The 19,403-nt window shown below is 43.6% G+C and overlaps 2 protein-coding genes across 7 annotated transcripts in view; both read right to left on the bottom strand.

Annotated features, from left to right (window-relative positions):
- The window catches only part of mgat4a (alpha-1,3-mannosyl-glycoprotein 4-beta-N-acetylglucosaminyltransferase A), a 35,072-nt gene extending 32,179 nt beyond the window's left edge, over positions 1-2,893 (bottom strand). Inside the window, exons 1-2 of the mRNA XM_027031447.3 lie at positions 2,759-2,893; positions 1,111-1,586 (exon numbers count right to left, since the gene is read on the bottom strand). Coding sequence (XP_026887248.2) covers positions 1,111-1,204 — 94 coding nt within the window. The 5' untranslated portion in view covers positions 1,205-1,586; positions 2,759-2,893. The remainder of the gene's footprint in view (positions 1-1,110; positions 1,587-2,758) is intronic.
- A 5,426-nt stretch (positions 2,894-8,319) lies between these two features.
- Positions 8,320-19,289, bottom strand: cracdla (cracd like a). 6 transcript variants are annotated; one of them, XM_081720939.1, is made up of 11 exons: positions 19,163-19,289; positions 16,294-16,379; positions 15,266-15,331; positions 14,325-14,466; positions 14,054-14,189; positions 13,803-13,946; positions 12,801-13,001; positions 11,007-12,456; positions 9,375-10,468; positions 9,166-9,256; positions 8,320-8,964 (listed from the first exon to the last, which is right to left on the bottom strand). In XM_081720939.1, the coding sequence occupies exons 3-11, from the start codon at positions 15,312-15,314 to the stop codon at positions 8,786-8,788; spliced, it is 3,486 nt and encodes a 1,161-aa protein (XP_081577065.1). In that variant the 5' UTR covers positions 15,315-15,331; positions 16,294-16,379; positions 19,163-19,289; the 3' UTR covers positions 8,320-8,785. The 6 variants fall into 6 exon arrangements, with proteins under 6 accessions (XP_081577065.1, XP_026887244.2, XP_081577066.1 ...); XM_027031443.3 differs by having other exon boundaries at positions 15,266-15,328; XM_081720940.1 differs by having other exon boundaries at positions 17,615-19,265.
- Positions 19,290-19,403: the final 114 nt, after the last annotated feature.

Here is a 19,403-nt window from a genome sequence, read left to right as displayed (position 1 = left end):
AAAATACTGCCAATACCATGTTCGGAATCTAATTCCGATTGTGTCCTCATAGAATATACAAACCCACGCAGGCATTCCAAGCCAAATATGAACAGCTAATTGAAAAGACAATCAATCGCTGTACACTGGCAAAAGCATATAAGCATGCAGGCTGAGGCTCCTTTCACTGCACCTGACTTTAAATGAGTTGTGCGACATCTGGGAACAAGCCAAGCTGCTCTCTCCTAGCAGAAACATCCCCTACTCAACACTATTGTCCTGGTATTCACACCCCACTACTGCATCTTCTCTCTGCCAGCTACCACCCCCCCCCCCACAGGCACGCACGCACTCCACAATTCGATCTTTAGCAAATCGAGGGTCTAGGTGCCTCGCGCACAGCTGAAGAGTCACAGAAATCAACACCCACCCACCCCCACTGTGGACAAACAGGTTCAGTCGTGTGAGTAGAAAAAGAAAAAAAAAAAAAAAGAAAAAAGAAATTGCGATTGGTCTGTTGGAGTGTGTGCGGCTTAAACACTTCAGAAATCGGATTATCTGAAACTCCTTAAGGGGGCATAGAAAGTACTGGTATTTCATGTTGGAAAAAGGCCTTTCATGTTGCAAATAGTGTATTTTAGACCACTCTTCATGAATGCACTGTTTGCATCTTTTTGAATGTAAAGGTCTATTTATTAAAATTACTTATTAGGTGATTATTTTCCCTTTCAGACACAAGTACAAATAAATGTGGAAAATGGGCTGTTTTTCACTGGTCATCCGTGCAAGTGTACAACTAAAATTGCTGGATTAAAATGAAAAACAAAGCTGAACAATAAGTTGTCAGTACATGAGAGGGGGGGAAAAATAAATAAATAAATAAAATCAACGTTCAACCAGTTCATGTAGAACCATCCTAGAAGAGAGATTACCTACATCATGCAGATGTCCTTTCTGTTCTAAACTGAGTGGTTGGCAAAGCAGACGGGCTAGCAAATATTTTCAGTCAGTGCATGCATAAAATTCATTTAGATTTTTTAGAACAACAACAACAGCAACAAATATTTAGCCAACATCGGCAGCCACCGATTAACCGGGCGCTCAAATTAGTGCGTGAAACCGTTTGCTCACCTTTTCCATTCTGCCAGGCTGTATACCAAGATAAACTAAGGAAAGATGTGCAGAAAACGACTGCAGTGGCCACCGTTCCATTTCTGAGCCTCATCTCATTTCAGCGATTCTCCCGCGCCTTGTAGCTGCTCCTCATGCGTGCGTTCGTGTCCTCCTCAGCGTCTCGGGCGAGGAGCGGGTGTGCGCCTCGGAGCGGGAGACAGATGAGAGCGGATGTGAATGGATGGGAGCGGGGCCCGTCGCTCCCGCGTAATCGCTGTGGCGAGCGGAATGGTGTATCCTGCTTTTGGTTCTGGTGCTTGAAACCAGTTCTTGATAAGTCACGAGGGGGGAAAAAAAAATAAAAAAAAATTTTTATTTTAAAAATCAGTGGCGCGTGAACATTTCAGAATTCCCGTGACCAATCCGTGCCCTCATCCTGACCACGGGAAGCTTGAAGAAAGGGTCCAATATTGTTAATGGCTCTTCTTCAACTTCTGCAATGACAAGAAAAATGAGAATGACAAATTTACCACCACAGCTCCCGAAATGTGAGTTTTGTTTGGGGTTACAAAATTACGACTTCTGAACTGAGAGGAGAGAACCTGCTCCAACAGTCCTGTGCATTTCAGAGGTAGGTTAGTATTTAGGTTGGGTTCCTGAGAGAGAGGGGTAGGTTAGTATTTAGGTTGGGTTCCTGAGAGAGGGGGGTAGGTTAGTATTTAGGTTGGGTTCCTGAGAGAGGGGGGTAGGTTAGTATTTAGGTTGGGTTCCTGAGAGAGAGGGGTAGGTTAGTATTTAGGTTGGGTTCCTGAGAGAGAGGGGTAGGTTAGTATTTAGGTTGGGTTCCTGAGAGAGAGGGGTAGGTTAGTATTTAGGTTGGGTTCCTGAGAGAGAGGGGTAGGTTAGTATTTAGGTTGGGTTCCTGAGAGAGAGGGGTAGGTTAGTATTTAGGTTGGGTTCCTGAGAGAGAGGGGTAGGTTAGTATTTAGGTTGGGTTCCTGAGAGAGAGGGGTAGGTTAGTATTTAGGTTGGGTTCCTGAGAGAGAGGGGTAGGTTAGTATTTAGGTTGGGTTCCTGAGAGAGAGGGGTAGGTTAGTATTTAGGTTGGGTTCCTGAGAGAGAGGGGTAGGTTAGTATTTAGGTTGGGTTCCTGAGAGAGAGGGGTAGGTTAGTATTTAGGTTGGGTTCCTGAGAGAGAGGTAGGTCAGTTAGGTTGGGTTACTGAGAGAGAGGTAGGTCAGTTAGGTTGGGTTACTGAGAGAGAGGTAGGTCAGTTAGGTTGGGTTACTGAGAGAGAGGTTAACCAGGAGGCTAATGTTAGCCAGCTAGGCTAGTCAGCTGCGGAACAGTCACTTCAGCAACGTTAATACCCGCTAGCCAAAAATAAACACGGTCAGCTACAGATTACTAAACCTTACCATGCTTAACAGGTTAATATATGGAACATTTAGCGCTATAATAAGAACAACAATAAGAGAGCTTTCACAGCACATTTTAAAAGGACAAAGGAAAAGTAATTCATTTAATTCCTGTGGAATCAACAGCGGCTGCGGTCGCTAAATCAGCTGGCCGGTCGCTAGATTAGAGCCGCTCTCCTACCTGTGGGGGAGCCGCAAATGTCAGACACAACAAACATAAAGACACCAGCACAACTTTCCGTACTTACTCTTGTTTTCGGCGGAAAGCGGACATGCGAACGTACCACTGAAATAAAATAAAAACGACAGTTTACGTGGTTAGAAACGTTATTTTCTGGTGGTCTGTAACAGTAGCGACTGTCTGCTAGCTGCATTTACTAATGGTGAGCTCTCAATCAACCTTCACACAGACCCCGCCCACCGAAAGACACCATTGGTTGCGGTCAATACAAAACCAAATTACGCAGTGCAACCGCCTTCTTGCGAAAAGAATTCTATGTATATGTAAATAAATGTAAATGTAAATAAAAAAATTCTGTATTATTTATTTATTTATTTATTATATATATTCTTATACACCTTTTGTTCTTTTTACACCTCTTGGCTTGGCTGGTCAATCTATTTGCGTAGCATTTTTGCGAAGTTGCGAAGTGATAGAGGTAGCAGGGGAAATATCATACCACCTTCTCATGTAAAATACAATGAAGTTAGTCAGGAGCTGTTTTTTTTCTGAGAATCTAAAAGTATTGCCTGAAATGCCGCGACTTTATTTGGGCGCTAGAGGGCGGACTAACGCAAATTTGAGCTACTCACTAGTAATTGGGTTCATACGGCCTTCCTTTTAATCATAAATAAATATGATAATCTCTGTAATCACTGTAAATGCAGGCCCATCCCCTCTGTAAATTACTAAATTCCAATTAATATTCAATGAGAATACAGAATAGAGTATGGAGAAAAGTTAATCACTAATAATGGCCTATAAGCTTTACATCTAAGTAGCCCTTAAAGAGTGACCAAACCCATCACATCTGTTGTAGATACGTTTTCAAGTCTTAATTAATTCATAATTCTTCATTTAAATGTTATTGCTTAGCAATTGAGAGATTTTTTTTAAAAAGATGAACAAGTGAAGTTTAGGGAGTCAAAGACTGCATTACAAGATTTTTCTGAAGTATAGATCAACTTAAAGAATCAGTGATAAAGAGAGCACAAGTCAGAACAGCATGAAAACAGAAGTACAGAAAACAAACAAACAGTTATATGTTATATCTTAGTTATGTTTAAAATGGCATAGAAACATATTAAGCATATTAAAAATGGTTTCTCCTTCTTGCAACTAATTAGTTAGTTACATTTGTTTATTTAAAAATCCTCAGATTGAACACTAATGGTATAGGGTAAAATGCTCGCTATAACATGATGGAGTAAGTGTTTTTAAAACCTATTCAACTTTCTGGGATAATGCCACTGAAAAACATCTCCTGTTACATCAGTCCATGCACATTTTAAACTCTACACTTATGTGACCACTAGATTTGCCCAAACAAAGGAGTTATACGTTAAACACAAAAAATGATAAACACAAAATATATGCAAGGTACACTTCACCAAAACAATGTTTTATTATTTTACATACATAACCGAGTTGGTACTGTTGGGCACCTGAGCAGGTTGTATTTTCAGGCATAATTGTAGGACGCCTTGGCGTTGGATAAAGGCGTCAGCTAAATGCTGCGAAATGTTTTAAAAACAAATAAAAGAAATAAATTGTGTTGATTTGCTTAAATTAAAAAGTGTTAGAATGGGCTTTCTTCCAAACGTTTGACTTTGGATGCATATTTCCTCATCTAACTGAACTCCAGACAGCTTCATTACAGTGTTATACAGGCAAATAAATATGCATCAGATAATTAGCTGGAATGTCTTTTCACACTGTGCATGCACACATAAGAGGTTCAAACATTGTGTCACCTCAGCTGTATTTCTCCTTTTCAGAAAAAAGAAAGAATGCCAATCACTGCTGATCTGTTTCTTCAGTTTGTTGGTGTCATATTCTGCTGACTCCTGTAACTTTAGAATTGGATTATCATTCTTTGGTAAAGTTGTTTATTTTTTCAGGAATTTCAGTTTCCCTTACAAGACACCTATTTACTAAAAGATTCTGCATTAACATGTTCTGGGACAAAGAATTCGTTCCATTGTGACTCCTTATTTCTCACTTCCGGCTTACATGCAAAAAGGAATGCTCATATATATTCCTAACTTTTTCCTTCAAGTCTGGGTCCTCTTCCAGAGGCCTGGTAGAATGCAGGTCCTGCATACCATCGAAGCTGTTGTCAGGACTACACTGTCCTGGGTGGAGATCTCGGATGTTGTTCCTGGGGTCTGCTGGAGCCATTCAAGGGTTTGGGGGTCACAGGCCCTAGTACTCCACGGTACCATGGTATTACCACGGTAACCACAATTGCCTTCACCCCCCCCCCCCTCACATCTTTTCCAGCTCTTTGTATTTCTCAAGCTTTTTGTGTTTCTTGTTCCTGATGTTGCCATCACTCAGGATTGCCACGTCTATAACTACGGCCCTCTTCTGCTGTTTGTCCACCACTGCTATGTCCAGTTGGTTATCCATTGCCATCTTGTCTGTCTGTATCTGAAAGTCCCCAAATACGGTCATTTTCCAAAACCTTTGGGGGTATAGCCCACTTAAACCTTGGAACTTTCAGCACATACTCGGCACAGATGTTTCTGTATACTATGCCAGCTACTTAGTTATGGTATTCCATGTATACCCTGCCTGCTAGCATCTTGCATCCCACTGTTATGTGCTGGATCATCTCAGCGGTGTCTTTGCACAGCGTGGTGTGGTGTGGTAGATCCCAGATTCTATTGATCTCGTATTCAGAGCTCGTTCCTGTGCTGCCATGATTAGTGCTTCTGTTCTGTCGTTTAATCCAGCCTTTGGTAAGATTTTTCCATATCAGTCACTTCCACAGTTTGCCGTTGGTACATATCATGCAGAGGTTTATCCTTCGTGATGCTTCCTGCTCATTCCCATGCTGCTCCTCTACATTACCGTCCTCCTCGGGTTTCTGCTGTCTGAGGAATTCACTAAGCACTTCATCAGTTGGGGCATCTTCCTGGTGTACTCCTGGATCGTGGCTCTGATAGTGGCTCACCAGTAATCTACCCCTCTCCTTCCGCTTAATGGACAGTCTCAGAGTGCTGGATCTGGGATGAAACCCTCCGTACATTGTGAGGACTTTCCTTGTCTTGATGTCAGTGGTTTCTATCTCCTCCTTTGGCCATCTTATTAAGCCACTGGGGTATGTGATGACTTGTAGGGCGTAGGTGTTGATAGCCCAGATCTTCTTCTTCCCATTCAACTGACTTCTCAAGACTTGTCTCACTCTTTGTAGGTAGCAGGTTTCCTTGTAGCCTCTTCATAATTCCCATTGATTGTGGGATTTTAAGGTACTCGTGTTATGCTAGCTTCTGCCGGCGCGATCCCCTCAGTTCTAGCCACCTTCCATTTCCTTGCAACCATCTGACCGCACTTGTCCAGTCCGAATGACACTGACGTCGTTACTGTACGTCCTGGTGAGATGGATTACTGAGCTGATGTCTCGGTCACTACTGACACGCTTGATGTCATCCATGTAGACGAGGTGACTGATGGGTGTGACGTTCCACATCCATAGACACTTTTGGTGATTTCACTAAAAGATTTTAAAAAGCAAACGTATTAGTCACCCAAATGGAGGTTGAATGCTAATGTAATGCTCAACAAATTGTGGATAAGGTATATAACCCTGCAGCTGTTTTTTGGTTTTTTTGCACATTAATTCCTGAGATGACATCTTATTGAGATACAAACCTTCAGCAATCAATTAGATACAAAATTCTGCTGTAAAAATTTAAATCTTTAAGGACCATTTTGTTCTAATAAACATGTAACAAACAATTAGTACATATGTTTGAATTTAAGTGGCCAGTGTTCTTTTTGAAGTAGCATAGTATCGCATCACATAGTATTTGATGAAGTGCACAATCAGCTTTATAAAGACCACTTCCAGCCAAGAGGCTTCTTCTCCATTGAAGAGGCTGACCATGTGGCACCATAAGCAAGCACATATATACAAGCGCAATATTCTTATTCAAGAAAGAGAATGTTAGTTAAAAGAGGCGATAGGAAAGTTTTGAAGTTCCGTTAGGGTATGGACAATAATAATGACAAAATTATGGGATTCCAGTGCTGTTGTCTAGGGGACCATCACTGACAAAAGATTATCCTAGATAAGGACTGCCTTTTAGGAGTGAGACAAAACTAAATACATAGTGCAGATTAATGGCAAATGACAGTTAACACAAGAACAGAGATGGTACCTTTGTGCATGTGGTGTTGCGAGATAGTCCCAGTCACTCAGTCACTTTAATGTGCAATATACCTTCTAGTCGGGGTCTCGTGTGGGAGATGCGAGCTGGCTGGTGCTTTTACTTCTTTTATTTGGCAGGAAAAAACCCAGGAAAGAGACAGAACGCGCGTTACATCTTCTGGCCTTGACATCTTTGCAGCATCTCTGTACACAGAAGATGGACAGGCGTGGTGGCCCAAGTGACGCACAGACTCCAGCGAATGGGACGTGCATTTATTAATTTAAACATAAGACGACAACGGCACTCAAGAATTACACACGATGAATACAAACACGAAACGCTTAACGTTAAACACGGGCAGTAAACATTAATACGATTAACATCAACAAAAGGGACATTACATCAAGACATTTACCACGTTACATCCGCAACGACCAACACTCTGCACACCTCGACACGGATTTAAAACAAGGTACAGGTGTGTGCAGGTGTGGCCATAAACAGATCCTCCCACAACACGTGACGGGACAAACCACGTGACTCGTGGGGGGTGGCGAGCGTTCCGTGACAGAACGTGGCTCCCGACGCGTCTGTCCAATGAACGCGAACCTCCGCGCCACGTATACACGTAAACACAAACACGGCAGCGCCCGGCGCCCACCCGGTACCAGGCAGGACGGGTGCCGCCAAGAAGGAGAACCTCGCAGTGAGAGGAAGAAAGGTAGCTTCCCTGCCTCTCTCAGAGCAGTCTGGTACACTCCTATAGACGTTGTGCCTGTAACAAAAGGCACAAACACACAAGGTGCTGTGACTTGGCGCCCGCCGTCCCCACAGGCGCTTTGACACTCTCGCCGGCAAGTCCGCTGAAGGGAAGGGACTCCGGCTTCAGCTCTGCCTGACGGCTCCACCCGACCAACCTCTTCCTAAGAAACTCCTGGGGGTGTTCCCCTCCACCTCCGGAGAGGACATGAACAGCGGTCGCGGTCCTCTCCCCAATGTTCTGGGAGCCAGGCAGCAGGGCGGGGGTGCCTACGCACCTCCCGCTAGGAAGGCCATCTTTTGCCTAGCAACGCATGAGCACCTTACCCAAATTAGTATTCAGTTCCTCGTCTACCATCATCTCTTTGAGCCCAAGATACCGAGCCTCTGATTGTGTAGGCGTCAGTTTAGGAAAGTGTCAGCAATGGTATTATTAAGTATAGTGTACAGACTAGCATATTTTCTTTACGCCACGAACACAACAGCAGTCGCTTTCTATTTATAAGTTAAATGCAATGTATACATGGACAGAAGTTTGAAACTGCCACATGGACCACCTGAGAACCTATTTGTAACAAATACCCACCCAAAAACATTTGGCCTCGTTTAGTTTTTCAATGTAATATATCACGTACTTTTTATACAATATCTATGATGTTTTGTTAGAGCTGTGCACAATTTATTTTTTATTTTCAAATCTTATTTTACTCATACAGCATACCTTGACATTTCAAAGTCCAACTGTCTAAATACCTAATATATAATTAAATGTAACATTTCGTACATAATATCACTTAAATGTATCTCAATTTATTATAAATAGATAAAAACTTTAAGCTAATTATAGTTTAATTGAATTACTATTGAATCATATTTAATAATATTTATAATTTTTAATAATAAGACATGATGAGGTAAACCTGAGAACCACAAAACCTAATATACAGGAGGAAAGGACTGTGTGTGCACTCTCTCTTTATATCTGTCTGTCTGTCTCTCTCATCCAGTCTCACATTCGCTCACTCTCTCCCCACACACACAAGCACTAATGAAATGTGCACTAGCCATCTCTAAGCAACCTCCAGACCCTTCCTGGAGCTTTGCTATCTAGTGTGCTTTTCCGTGTGTCTCTTTCGGACTCAGTCCATAGTCTTATCACTCCATGCAAGAGATTTTCTCTTTGCCAGCTCCATCCAGGAAGGTTGTCCGCCATCGCTGATAGACTGGGGAGGTGATGAAGATGAAGGTGGTGATGATGATGTGGTTATCCTCGGCCACTTCTCCTCTCTGTTCAGCCCCATGGGTCCAGAGGAAGCTTCTGAGGTATAATAAAGTTAGAATAAAGTATATACATGAACATGTACTCAAAATCAAAATGTTTGTTATATGAATAGCGATTTGGGTTTACATTTTCCTGCAGGCACAGACGTAGCATGCGCGCGCACACACACACACACACACACACACACACACACACACACACACACACACACACACACCTTATGCATTACACCTGTACCTGTGAACTTGCTATGACTGGGCATGGTTCTAAATGCAGTCAAAGGCTGAGTTGGGGACCGGTACTCTAGTGCCACTTTCTGGTGTTCTATCTATTAACATTAAAAAGAATATAATTCATACATTATGAGTGAAAACCGGTTCCACTGTTAAAAAGAATAACATATGTACTTCTGTTGAACACAAACACTTATCACCAACATGCCTCACCTTGGCTGGGTCAGATGTTGGTCTGGCCGTCTGCTCGCTGGGGAAGGCTTTGCTTCCCAGAATTCCTGCGCACTGTGCCCTACTTCCCACTGGGCCTTTTTCATGCAGCACAGGTGTCAGGTCTGCTTTCCCTAACAGCATGGAGGGCCCATCCCTGCCAACCCGAGCCCTCGTCTCTGCAGAGGTCTGATGGGGCGCTAGCTTTGGGCTCAGGGACAGACGAAGGCTAGCGGGCTGAGTTGAGCGCAGGTTAAGCAGAGTGGTGGCTTGGAACTCTTGAGGATTTGTCACACTTTGGACAGGATAAGCCTGATATAATGGCAGGTGGAATGGCGCTTCTTCTGCTCTGTGTACTGTCTGGGTGTTTATTTGACCGGGAGATGTAAAAGCTGCTGTCGAACGCACTGGTTTTGTAGTAGAATATGTGGTTGATGAAATAGATGCAAAAGACTGCACTGCCGTGCCGCTGAGCTGTGTTTGACCAGTGGTCGAAAGCGTCTGCATTAACGATAAATCTGACTCTTTGATTGGCTGAGGGGGTCTAATGGAATACTCCATGGGTGATGCCTGAGTTATGGATGTATCAGTTGCCTTTGCAGAGGCTTGCATGGCTGGTGGTGAGGTAGAAATAGCTTGTAACGGCCTGACAACTTGCTGTGCAGGTGATACTTGATGTGTAGACCTTCCAGACCCTCCACTGCACTGTAAAGTTGATGTCTGTGCTTGTGGAGGTGCGGATGCTACGTTTGTTGGTCGCGCAGTTGACTGCAGTCCAGGAAAGTCAGGCAACCTGCTTGTGAAGAGCTGCTGGAGGCTCCTGGTCTTTTCCCGGGCCATACTCATCCAAGACAACTCGGAGGAAGGCTCCCGTGGCTCTTTTACAGCTGGGGGTGTAGGGGTGTTCTTCAACATACAAAATGATGTACCCTCTTTAGGGGTCAAGGGCCCTGGTGTGCCTTCGTTAGGGGTCAAGGGCCCTGGTGTGCCTTCGTTAGGGGTCAAGGGCACTGGTGTGCTCTCTTTAGGGGCCCAAGAGTGTACAGTCTTAATTTCTTTAGCGGGTGAAGACGAAGGCTGAACTGGTCTCCCTAAATCTGTAAGGAATACCAGATATAATGTTAGTGCACTAGAAATAGAAAAATGTTGATACATTTTTTGGAAACATTCATCACTTCATTGTTTTCTGTTGCAAAGAATCTCCAGCAAATATCAGTATTAATTAAAATGACCAACTTTGATCTGAAAATTGAATCCATAATTTTCTTTAAATGAAACATTAAGTGTTTATCAAGTCTGGGGTCATTTACTGGTTCACCCACATAAAATAAACTCATTTGCTGTTTTATTTGTTAAGATAACAGTGAGATAGTAAATAGGGTGTGTGTAGCATAGTTTAATGTGTGAGCAGAAGATGTGGTGGGACCAATAGGTTTATGAAAGAGTTTGTACTAAAAGAACAGCACAGCTTGCTTCTTTGGGTAACTAACGAAGAACAGCTCTTGACAAGGTGATTAATCTCTGATTAATCTCTTAATCTTAATCTTTAGTATGTGCTTTCAGATGGACACTGCAGTCAGACGAAAACATCACATACATTTGAAAGGGGATCAAAGAAAAGACAGAGGAGCTCACCAGCCGTTCTAATGGGGATGGTACTCTCCTGGACTCTACTGTCACCCTCAGGTGCAGTGCTCAGGGCCTTGGTGGAGATGAGGGGCTCGGTTTTGGGAGTGAAAGACGTCTTAAGGACTGTGGCAGCCAGGTTTCCTCTCGCAGGGCTAACACTGCTGTCCTTGTGACCCCCGACTGCAGGGGACTCTGGCACCCAAGCTGGGGTGCTCGTGCTAACCTCAGCTTTCTGCTGCTTGACATTGAGCTCTGACTGTGTCTTGCCTGGGGAACATTTTAGAGAAAGAGATGTGGTGCGCAGCTTCACTCCAAAGGCATTCATTCCCTCTTCTGCTTTCCCCTCTTCCTTAATGTCATTTCCTTTTGAGTAGTTCTTTGCCTCATCTATCGTCTCAGCAGTCTCCTGAACCTCTGTACCCTGCACGCTCTCCTCCTGGGTTTCGCATGCTTCACTGTCCTCTCTCTCTCGCCCAGCAGAGCGGGTCGGCGTGAGATCCCTTGGTGTGGTTGGTACCGCTGGTACATCATTTCCCAGTGAATCTGAGAGGTTAGCACACGGTTCCCTCCCTTTTGGCTGTAACTGTGTGCTCCTGAGCTGATCCTGCGTTTTGAGAGTTTTCGAATACATTGGTGGAGGTGGGAGTTCTCTCTTTGACCCTGCTTGCTCCAATACTCCAGTAAAACTTGCAGTTCTGTGCCTTTCGTAACTCTTGGCTGGGGAGGCAGCCAAGCGCAGAGAGCCCGACACAGATCTTGGCTGGTTTGTGAACTCCTTTGGCAGTTTGTCCACCTGACCAGTGGGTGGCACTGTAAAGACTGGCTGTAGATTCCTGCTGTCAGCTTTGCCATCTAAGGGTGCCGTATTTCTCCGGTGGGATGGTGGCCTTAAAGCAACTCCAACAGCCCAGCCCTGAGATTGGCCTCCAGGGTGATCTTCTCGCGAGATGTCATGAACCCCGTTCTTGTTTAAGGCATCTTTCTCCTGAGTCGCTTTTTCACTTTGAAGCTGATTCTTCTCTGATTCTACTGGAATGCGGCATGGAGTACTTGGGGAGCCTACAGTGAATGTGGCACCATGTTGGACACTCTTCACTCTGAAGCCTAGTTGAATCTCTCTATGGTCTTCACCCCCCTTCATACTGGTTGACAGAGCAGAGCTGGGCAGCTTACCAGTCATTGCTTCCACTAATTTTGGAGCCTGTTTAGACCATACAGCTGAAGTGGATGACTCAGTGAACTCAGGCTTCCAGGTGCATGCTGCTTCCCAGGCTAGTGTCTGCTGCTTTACCATAGGTTGTGGGAGGCAAGCAGTAGAGGGGGAGGTGGCTCCTTCAGGTTGACTCACAGCATGGGTGAAGTTCTCATCTGCTGCTCCTGTCAGTGTATTTCCAGGTGATGCTGGACGAGGGTTTCTGGTTGGAGGAGCAGTAAGCCCCTCCCCGGTCAGAGTGATCTGCGAGGAGTAGGAGTGAACACGGGTTATTTCCTTGGTAAGAGCAGGCGCTTCTTCACTCTCTGTAAGGAGTTGTCCCACACTGTTCATACTCTCTGAGTGAGGTCTGCTTCTAGCCTGCCTAAGCAGAACCCTGTTAGTAAGCCTTTCAGACTCTTATCACTGATTCTACTGTTAGTTCAAAGGTTACTCCACAACTATTGTAGTCCTGTATACAAATAAATCTGACTTTGAACCAGTGAGCTGAATTAGATCAAGTAGTTTCAAGTATGTTTGCCAAGGCAAGTCACGAAGCCAAATGGTTCCACAAGTATGTTAAAAAAAAAGAAGCAACCCACACTCACTGGGGTGGGCAGTCTCCTGCTCTTAGTGCTGGCTCTCTGATTCGGCGGCTTAATTGACATCCGGTGACGGGCAGCAGAGCTGTCCAAGCAGAGGATGAATTTTGGTGGGGTACTGAAGTCCACCCCTGGGCACGGCACAGTGGGCGGGAGAGGGACCCGTCTGGGGCTGGGAGGCTGAGGTGGAGCTTGCTGGGTTGGAGGCTGCATAGGAGTTGGGATTACAAAATAAAGATGCAAGAAATTAGACCTGAAGAAGAAGTGCTTAAGCATGGCCTAACGATGCCGCTGGCCCGGGTGCCGATGGGCGTGGAGCAGAACGCGCAGACTCCCTCGATATCGTGAAACATTTAATAACATAAAACGGTGGCACTCACACACACCGTTAACGAAGGACATGACCTACACATTTAACTAAACACAGACTACAGTAACGTATAACAGTGACTACACACACATTTGCATGTATCAGCGAACAAACAATGGCCAACACGATGCAAACACTCACAGAGGTCTAAATAGACAGACAACACGCCCTGCCCGTGCAGGTGCGTGTTATCACAGAGGGCGTGGCTACAAATAGGGTGAACCCCCTGCACGCGGGCCGTACCACGTGGCTTGGGGGGGGGGCGTCCCATGGCACATGGGTTTTTTTTGTGTGCAGGTTATCTTATAATTAAATGACTGCCAACTCATTTACTAAAGGCCCATAAGTAGAGGCGAAGCAAAAGAAACAGGTTTGATGGAAAGAAAATCTGCCTGCTCTTTTTCTTCTGTTCCAATTTCACCTAAAATTTGGTGAGATGTACTACAAGGCTAATGGGCAGGACTGTCACATGAGCTATGACATTAAATGAGCTATGACTTGACATCAACTCAACACATTGCGGAGGCACGGGAGCGGAGACAGTGAATGCAGAACACAGTGCCCACATGACAGATCATGGTAGGGTTTTTAGAGAGTGAATTCTGCACGGGCAGTTGAGAAGGCTATGCATCAATCACCTTGCATGACAAGCTCTTGGTGAGACCTGAGATTTCAGATGGGCTTTGAGGAGGTTCATCAGCTTCTGGTTCTCCTCCAACGCGTTTAATGGGCAACACCATTGGTGGTGGGCCTAGGTGCATGTTCTGCTGTTGCAGTTTCAGCTGCCAAAAGACCAGAGAGTCTACGTCTTTGTAATGTTTTACCTTGTAATCTCCATGGGGGGGGGGGGGGTTGATTGTTTCCGTCTTAGTCTTCCAGGTGCACTCACCTGCAGTGTTCGGATTTTACCATGGATGTTCTCCTGGGAGAAAACCCTTGGTGGCTCTGGATCTGATTGGCACTGGTCTGCCAGGAAGATACTGTCATGTGACAATGACCTGGATCCCAGTATGTTCTGTGAAGAACTGAGGGGAGGAAATGGATGGTTTTGGTTACATTTTACAGCACATATTACATATTTATGACAAGTTCAACTTCAAAAACACAAATACAAGTTCAGTCAAAACATAAATATAGTGGGAGTTAATGCTGGTTCTCACTGAAAGTCAACATCAAGGTCCAGACTGCCTTGCGTAATGTCGCAGGCCGATTGAGTGTGCTTCATCACTCCTTCATCCCCCTTCCTCTTCATCTTCCCAAACAACTTCGACCTCAGTGTCTGCAGCTTAGGCCTCTTCTTCCCTAACAGACCAGGCGTTGCCAAGGAAACACCAACAGCTATCATTCATGTGCTTTACTAGTTTTCTTGTTTGTGTAAGGTAAGAAGCACAAGGTTGGACTGAGCGTGGCAAAACTACAGTTCAGTGTGATATCCAGTTAAATATGACAAGACATTTTGAACATTATTTTGTACTTTGTAGCATATAAATCAGTAAAAAAAAAAAAAAAAAAAAAAAAAGATATGTTCTTGGCATTTGGCCCTTCATGAACTTAACCTTGAACCACTGGTAATATAATTTCAGTAAATAAATCTAATCTACATTGTATAAGTCTTCTAATCTAATGCTGGTTGTATTATTCTAAATGTATTTGTACAAATAACAAAATGCGCTTCACAAGACAGAATACAAAATCAGGAAACATTAGGAATAATTAGACACCATTTGAAAAATACTGTGAAACGATGATTGTTGTATTTCGGTAGTTTTTGTCATTCTCTTAGAATACATTTACATCTCCTGAGCAGGTATAGTACTGTTAACATTTTCACTGCATTGTAAAATACAGTATATCACTGTGCGACTAGTCTTTGTAATGGACATCCACTGCTCAGAGTCTAAAGTTTAGACTCTTTCTAAAGAGTTTATTCTAGGTGATCTCAGAAACTAGAAAATGTACATTTACATATGTCATGTACAAACCAATGTGCGATAAATGACCCAAAAGAGAAAGAGAAAGAGACTGCTCAGTGAGGACATTACGTGTCTAATTAAATCTAATACTGAGCAGATCAGGACACACATCCTGGGGACGTTCTGACCTGTTAAGTCGTCACCGTTCCCTCCCACTTGGTCCCCGAGGCCCTCCATATCTCTCCTCTCCACTGCTAACAAAATTAAAAAAGGACAAAATTAGAGAGATGACTAAGTCAGGATATGAGATGCAGACAGGCAGCGAAGAGGAAGAGAATGAGAAAATCACAGACAGGTGTCTGCCTGTAGTGCTGTTAAATGCTTATGAACTGATAAGGCAAAGCTGAGCTTTCCTGTAAACATGGCTCAAAGGTTCCTTCTCATCACTGCTATTTCCACCTTCAAAATAGGCCACAGTGTTGTGACTACATTACAGTGTTGCTCAAGCCAAGCTTTCTAAAATGCTCTCTGTATGTGTGTTGAACATTAGTAATATTTTATCATTGTATTTTACACTCACGTCCCGCTTATCCTAACTCATACCACACGAGGCACTGAATTCCAAAAAGTCACATTAGTAGATGTGTTTTCTCAGCTGAAGGTGTAAATTTCTCTCGATCATCTTTACCTTATGAACTTAAATGTAATTCCTTATCAGTGACTACAACCGATAACAGTATGCAAAGTCCACCACCCGACTGTGTAGGTCCTGAACTGCTCTGTTGTTACAGAGGCTAAGAACTGTGATTGTGGCTAACTTGGCTGCTCTCTACCATAAATACCCAGACAGGATGCAAACCGCTCTTTTCCCAAGCTAATGGTTCATATTTATCGGTGCACATGCTGTGATTCAGCTTTTAGTTCACATAAACAGCAGCTTGGAACTTCAAAACATATTTAATAGTGGCAACACATCTAATAGCAACCAGGAGCACTTGCCCACAGTGAGCCTATGCATACGTTTGTACCAGAACATTTGTGTGTAAATATAAGTCATTATTTGGATGAAAAGGTTGTTGTACATGCTGTCTGGGTATTTATGGCAGAGATGATACAGGTTCCTCACAATGCAGAGCGATTGTGATTGTGATGCATTTGTGTATCTGTGCAAAAATTGTGATCTGATGTGAGCTTCAGAGTGACTGCTGACACACACCTTTTAATCCCCAGAGAGCAGCTCACTAACAGACCAGGCAGGACTGCTGTTTCTACCGTTCAAATGCCTCCGATTACACTCGAATCCTGAGCAGGACAGAAAGGTAGTTTACACAGTGATGCAACAAACAAAGTCATGTGGTGGGTAAGGTATGCCACTTGGGTTAACGTAACTCTGAAAACCAGTTTCAACAAGAAGCAAGATATTTAAAGACTGCTTCAGCCTCTTATACATGGGGGGCACTAATGACAGATGGATTGGCGAACAGGAAGATAAATAAATGGATTCATAGTTTCAACATTGCGGTCGATGTTTCAAAGGAGGCCTGGGTGTCACACATACACACTATATTACACAACTCACACACTCTGTTACTTTCTGTCACTGCATGCTTAAGCCTCTTGTGAACCACTAAATTGATTTGGACCGCAGAAATGAGAATATGGACCACATGGTGGAGGACGGCAGATGGCGTCACTTCAACATCACCATATGGGAATGTGTAAAGAAAAGCCGTATTTATCTCCAGCACGTGGAGGGTACGGATGCTAGCACTGACAACCATATTCAGAGAGGATTCTTTCTGGTGAAACACCAAAAGTAACTTTGGCTACATTTAGCTTTGACTTTGGTTTAGCCCAAATTCTTTTAGTTGTCTTGGGTTTGTCAGTACTCTGATTTTGTCTAAATAACAAAATCATTCGTTCATTTGTTCTTCTTCTAATCCGCTTAGTTAGATTCAGGGTCGCAGGGGGCGGGCACATGACACAAGGCAGGGTACCAACCCTGGACAGAATACCAGTCCAGCACAGATAAAGGTCACACTACTGTAGCTATGGATGAAAGCCTGATAGAAATCTGTCTATTATGGTAGCTGAATGATGTTGTTGCACTCATTGGGCCAATACCTGTTTTTTTATGCAAAGAATCTGATATCACTCAACATTGTTTTACAGATGTAAAAGGTCTATGTAAAGTACCTAAGCTCACTTGTCCAACATCTATAACGTCTTTTGTCAACCCGTGAGTATATATCAGGAAGTGATATCGCTAGCGTGAATGAGAATGCAATATTGTTTTGTACTCAGAATAAGGAGTGATGGTTAACCCCTTACAGTCCAAATACCTTCCAATGGGTCCAGACTCTTATCCCTTATCCTTCACATTACTACATACCTTATACAGTATCTTTTCATTTAGTTACTGAGCTTCACAGAAGCTCCTGAACAATGCACCTTAAGATTAATAACAGAATAATAAGGCTGGACTGTAAGAGGTTAGCCAGGTGTAAGCTCATTCTTGTACAGGTTTCAGGGCTCACCAGTGGAACCGGGGTCGCATGTGTGGAACAGAGGGAGGCCTTGTTGGGGCGAGATTTGTGCCTCACATTCTGTGACCTTTCTACAGCTCTAAACCTGCAGAGACAGAAGACTCCACCCGTAACACCCACCCACCACGAAGACTCCACGCTTAGCATCCACCCACCCTTAACTAGCCTTGATATCCAGCTCCATATGGCTATGGGAAGAGGCAGTGTTGACATAAAAAAGGGACATTTAAATAGAATTTAGTTCACAGAAGACAAGCTTAGTTGTGTGTTGTTAAACAACTGGATGAGTGAACACGCTGCAGAGGACACACACTGCATTTTGGCCATTATGCAATGTTTGTCAAACATGAGCTCTTCCAAGAGATCAGGTTCATCATAGTGGGCCAATTGTTATTCCACCAGCTCTGCCCTAACACTCACAATTAAAATGTCACTCGCTTACAAAGTTGTTCGTTCACGTCTGCCGAAATCTGGCTCTGAACGGAACATTTCAGATCCAGCACAGCACAAAGCACAGAGCAGCTCTGCCCCAGATACAGCGCCCAGATCTGTGCCAGGATCAGGAGTCATCCACAAATCACACTCCTTTCCACCTCCTACTGGACAGAAAGTCAACATGACATCTGGGTGACTTTCATCTACCCTACATAATGTGGCTGGTCTTCAAGTCTAATCCCAGCTACCATTTTACTATATTTTACCACATCCCACCCTGAGTAATGAAATCTCACCACTATTTTTATCTGCTCAGTTAACAAGAAGCTGTACTTTTCATTATAATAACACTTGCTTTAAGTAGGCTACTCTGATGGCACAGCTGAAGCCAGAAATGCCATTAGTGTAATAAACATTTACATGGCCTACATTTGTAACTGAATACAAATGGCGTTTGTTAACCATATCTATCATTACATAAGAAAAAAGGAAAAAAGAAACTCGTGTGTCCTGTCAGCGTACATCTCTTCCGTTTGTTTAATAGTAACTGATGACAGAGGTTTTATCGACTAAGTCTTCGCCCGTGCTGTACATGAACCACCTTCCCCTGTCCCCTTGGTAAAACGCGATTAAGTAAAAATTGTCGTTTAGATAGATTGAGATTAAGGCCGATTACAGACCAGATTTAATCCTTTCCCGCAGAGCGTTCATGCGGTGATTTGTACTGAAACAAATCGTTTTCCAAGCGAGACACGCTGCAGAAGTCTCACTGTATACGAAGCACTTCTTACTCAGCCCATGAAGATATAGAATACGCTCTAATTTAAACACTTAAAAGAAATCAGTGTGATCATTTGATGGTCATATCAACGTCAGTCACTTTGACATTTAACTTTAAACAGTAATAACCCCTCATAAGTAGTTACCAATTAATCTGTCCCTGTGTTGTCGTCCAAATTGGACGAAGCATGATTTTTACGACAGACTGTAACCAAAAAAATGAAAATTCTGAAATAGGAAACCCCGATTAAAATTAGATTACACAAAAATAAATACTATATATAGACCGTCTGAAAAGTGGTTAATAAAATTTAGAGTACTCACGTTCGACGATCTAAAAGGACTGCTTTCCAAAATCTGTTAGTCCTTTGGCACAACTTTATCTTTCGATCTGTGTAAGATCCAGGTGCAGAAATGCAGCCAATAAAACCCAACCGCTGCTTTGCTCGCAAAACGTCACGCCGCCTTTTACATCACCTTTTAACCACTGTGACAGCCACCATAATAAACAGCAATGACTTTAAAACTAAAATCCACTAGATGGCGCCAATGAGCTTGGCAGAGG

This window comes from Electrophorus electricus, chromosome 9, assembly GCF_041902795.1.
Source record: "Electrophorus electricus isolate QZ-2024a chromosome 9, ASM4190279v1, whole genome shotgun sequence".
Lineage (NCBI taxonomy): Eukaryota > Metazoa > Chordata > Actinopteri > Gymnotiformes > Gymnotidae > Electrophorus > Electrophorus electricus.
The sequence above is the reverse complement of the archived record's forward strand: the minus strand, read 5'-3'. Positions and strand labels throughout refer to the sequence as shown.

Coding starts and splice junctions, on each gene's coding strand:
- cracdla (XM_081720939.1), bottom strand. CDS start 15,314: ATGGAGGGCCTCGGGGACCAAGTGGGAGGGAACGGTGACGACTTAACA. Junction 13,002..13,802: donor CCAAGAGCTTGTCATGCAAG/GTGATTGATGCA, acceptor ACTCCTATGCAG/CCTCCAACCCAGCAAGCTCC. Junction 9,257..9,374: donor CAACATCTGACCCAGCCAAG/GTGAGGCATGTT, acceptor TAATGTTAATAG/ATAGAACACCAGAAAGTGGC.